Source organism: Fulmarus glacialis, unplaced genomic scaffold (genome assembly GCF_000690835.1).
Source record: "Fulmarus glacialis isolate BGI_N327 unplaced genomic scaffold, ASM69083v1 scaffold36928, whole genome shotgun sequence".
Lineage (NCBI taxonomy): Eukaryota > Metazoa > Chordata > Aves > Procellariiformes > Procellariidae > Fulmarus > Fulmarus glacialis.
The window spans coordinates 568-3,825 of record NW_009229511.1 but is presented as its reverse complement, the minus strand read 5'-3'; the positions used below and the strand labels follow the sequence as shown (position 1 = coordinate 3,825).

Genomic DNA, 3,258 nt, shown 5'->3' with positions numbered 1-3,258 from the left:
CGGGGGGCTGCTGGGACGGGGAGCCTGGGTAGCAGTGAGAAGCCGTGCCTGCTGCCGGGACCGCACAGAGCTCGGGCTTGGGCTATGCGTCAGGGTGTCCCCTTTCTGCTGACTGCGGCGTAACTCTTGGGAGCAGTTTTTCCCGAGGTGACTTGGGGTAACTGGGCTGTCCTTTCCTTCTGGGCTTTTCTGATGTGCCTTCTTTGCCTTGCTGCAGCCTCTCGGTCGAATCAGGGCCCCCATGTTCTCTGCTCCGCTGCCTCAGATCAGCACACCCATGTTCCTGCCCCCGGCCCAGGTGGCTTACCCTGGAACAGCGTCACACGTAAGACTTCCTGGCTTTCCTGGAGCGCTTCGCCATCCCCAGGGAAAGCGGAGGGAGGGGAGCCCTTTGAGAGGTGGCCGAAAGGACGAGCCAGCGAAGCTGCTCTCCTCACGCAGCTCCTCGAGCCGGTGCGGTAGAAGGGAAGGGTGAGGGGCATGGATCCTTTGTGCTTCACCTTGGGGAAGAGGGGAACGGCTGCAAGTCGGAGGCTCTAACGTAGTGTGACGGCTGTGTGCAGAGGGAGGAATTGGGCAAACTGCGGCCCCTGGCTGCAGCTGGCAGGATGAGTAGCTGGAATGTGGAATATGAGATCCAAACTGGGGTGTCTGACTTCCGTGCCTGTCTCCTTTCTGTTCCCTCGCTGCTCGTCCCAGACCCCGGCTGCCTGTAAGCTGTGTCTAATGTGCCAGAAGCTTGTGCAGCCCGGTGACCTTCACCCCATGGCCTGCTCACACGTGCTGCACAAGGAGGTGAGTGTGCTCCCCGGCTGTGTGCTGCTCTTGGGTTCCTCGTAATGGTTCCTGGTGCTGATTCCTTCCGGGGCCCTGGGCACGTGTAGCGAGTCCCTGTTGTCCTGAGGTCTTGCCAGGAGAAGTGATCAATAAACAACTTCTCTGCATCCTGTCACCCCGCCTTTCCATACTCCTAGCTGGGCCACCCTGAGTGGCCATTTGGTGGTGGCTTTAGGAACAGGCTGTCCTTATTCCTGTCCCCGAGCCTGTGCTCCTTGCTGGGAGGGTCAGATCCTGGCCTTTTGCCTTCCTGGAGCAGGGCAGGCTGGGAGGATGTAGAATACAGGGCGATGGAGAGAGCTGCCACCGCCGCCCAGGTGTCTGGGCACTGTCGGTCTGTGCACAGGAGCTTTTGGGAAGAGGAGGAGACTTTCTCATCCCACAGTGCTGGCAGTGGTTCACCTGTGTAGGCAAAGCCCTCGTCCCAGTGGCTCTGGGGCCTCCAGCAACTGCCGAGGAAATGGAAAACCATGTGTTGAGGAGGGGCTGATGATCCTGCTAGGTTGAAGAGGGCTCCCTCCACATGGCGACCTTTTGATGGAGGCTGTCTCTAAGGAGCAAAAGAGACCGTCCCTTAAAATGAGTGCCCTTGCCAGCACCGTTCCGGAAAAGTAGTGCCATGCTGTTCACAGCGCCTTTGAGTTGTGCCAGTGGCTCTTGACTAATTCTCTCTCTTCCAGTGCATCAAATTCTGGGCACAAACCAACACAAATGACACTTGCCCCTTTTGCCCAAGTCTCAAATGACGGCTACTCGAACAAAGCAGTCCCACAGGAGGAGTTGCTGTGAATAGACAGGATCAGTTCTAAGATTTCTACAGTTCTATATTTATACGACCATGTATACACATGTACATTTTTATTATATAGGTAATGTGTGTATAGAAAGTCTGTATACATACAAATTCATAAATAAAGTGTGTATATTATGCAGTGATTTGGTGCTGCTCCTTATTTCTTAGTGTGTGGCCTTGCTGGCTTCCTTTTGAATGAGCGTGGAAGTGTAACCTGCTTGCTGGGACTCCAGCGGCTGCTGTAACTACCTCTTCCCACTTAGCTTCCAGCAGCTCCTTCCCCGGGGCCGGCGCTCCCAGCAGCTCCACGCTTGCCACAAACCCTTCCCCTTGGCGGGACGCTTCACCGCCCTGTGCCCCAGCGGACCGGTCCCCTGCCGAGTCCATCTGGTGCTGTGGGTGCTCACCCAGTAGTTCCCCTCTTAGCAATGAACAGGTTGCAGATGAAGAGCGTTTTTTGTGGTCTTTTTTTAATGTAATAATAACTTACCGTGTTAACATTCATTGTTCTTACACAGACAATAGGTTACAGAGTACTGGAGTCTACAGCAACAGCCTGCGGTAACCGTCCCTGTCCCCCTCCTGCGGGGCAGAGTTCCGCACGCGCCTTCACCCGGCGTTCCCTGCTGTAACTCGGGGCCCTGGGGAGGGAGCGCTCCGGAGCGAGCGGATTCGGCTGCGCTGCAGCCCCGGATAACCAACCTGTTGCAGTTCCTAGTTTCCCTTCTCCTGTACTTTCTCCTAAAGCACGGGCCGACGCACCAACCCTTTCTCCATGGATTTCGGTGGGATTACGAGGTGCTCGGCACCACTTAACATCTCGTGCTTACTCTGTAGAATTTCCCCCCCTTATTTGCAGTCTGTGGCACAAATTCGGCACTGCTAGGGGCACCTATGCCTCAGGGCTGGTCAGTGCAAGCGCTGCCTGGCTGCAGCACGCCTGAATTTGGCCACAGGCCGAATCTTTCTACACGCACGCACACGCTTGCCAGCGTGTTTTAAGGCAGTGGTCCACAACAGAGTCTCTGGGATCCTGGGGGGTTCTGGGCAGGCACGAGGGTGTGGAGGTCTCTGCATGCTCTGCAATTGCCTAACGTCGCCCTCTTGTCTTGCGCCGGAGCGGAATCGCTGGGTGCTTGCAGTTTCGGAGCAAGGCATGGGAACTGGACGCTACTCGCAAGCGCGCTAGTAGTGAAGTGGGACGGCTCAGGGGTGCGTGTAGCGGGCTGTTGTGGCGGCGCCCAGTGCTAGGGCTGGCCTGCCTCTCCTACGCTGCGTGTGCTTTCTCCTCCCGCCTCGCGCGCTGGCTCCCTCCCTGCTTTTTCCAAGAAACATTTAACCGCAGGATTTAGTTAGCAAGCTTTACGCTTGGTGATTACTGCAGAGCTGCGGTGCTCCAGCCCCGAGCCCCTGTCCCCACCCGACCTGGTGGCTCGGCTCTTGCGTGTGCCTCTGCTGGGCAGCTGCCAGCTCGGCCCTGGCACCGCAGGTAGCCCCGTTGTTTGCTCACGGAGGAACCTTGCCTTTTAATTAGTGATTCTCGGTGTTTAAAACAAAGCACTTTCCTGTCCAAGTTGGAGGCAGAGAAGCGAGGAAATACAGCATTATCGACTGCCTGCAAGCTCAGG

At 56.7% G+C, this 3,258-nt stretch overlaps 1 protein-coding gene across 2 annotated transcripts; it reads left to right on the top strand.

Annotated features, from left to right (window-relative positions):
- Positions 1-214: 214 nt before the first annotated feature.
- On the top strand, positions 215-1,774 carry LOC104081235 (RING finger protein 214-like). Of its 2 annotated transcripts, none has more exons than XR_683575.1 (3): positions 215-298; positions 700-795; positions 1,518-1,774. XR_683575.1 is itself a non-coding variant. In XM_009583882.1 (3 exons), the coding sequence occupies exons 1-3, from the start codon at positions 242-244 to the stop codon at positions 1,581-1,583; spliced, it is 246 nt and encodes an 81-aa protein (XP_009582177.1). In that variant the 5' UTR covers positions 221-241; the 3' UTR covers positions 1,584-1,770. The 2 variants fall into 2 exon arrangements, 1 of the variants encoding a protein (XP_009582177.1); XM_009583882.1 differs by having other exon boundaries at positions 221-325; positions 1,518-1,770.
- The last annotated feature ends 1,484 nt before the right edge of the window (positions 1,775-3,258 follow it).

Coding starts and splice junctions, on each gene's coding strand:
- LOC104081235 (XM_009583882.1), top strand. CDS start 242: ATGTTCTCTGCTCCGCTGCCTCAGATCAGCACACCCATGTTCCTGCCC. Junction 326..699: donor ACCCTGGAACAGCGTCACAC/GTAAGACTTCCT, acceptor TGCTCGTCCCAG/ACCCCGGCTGCCTGTAAGCT. Junction 796..1,517: donor CACACGTGCTGCACAAGGAG/GTGAGTGTGCTC, acceptor TCTCTCTTCCAG/TGCATCAAATTCTGGGCACA.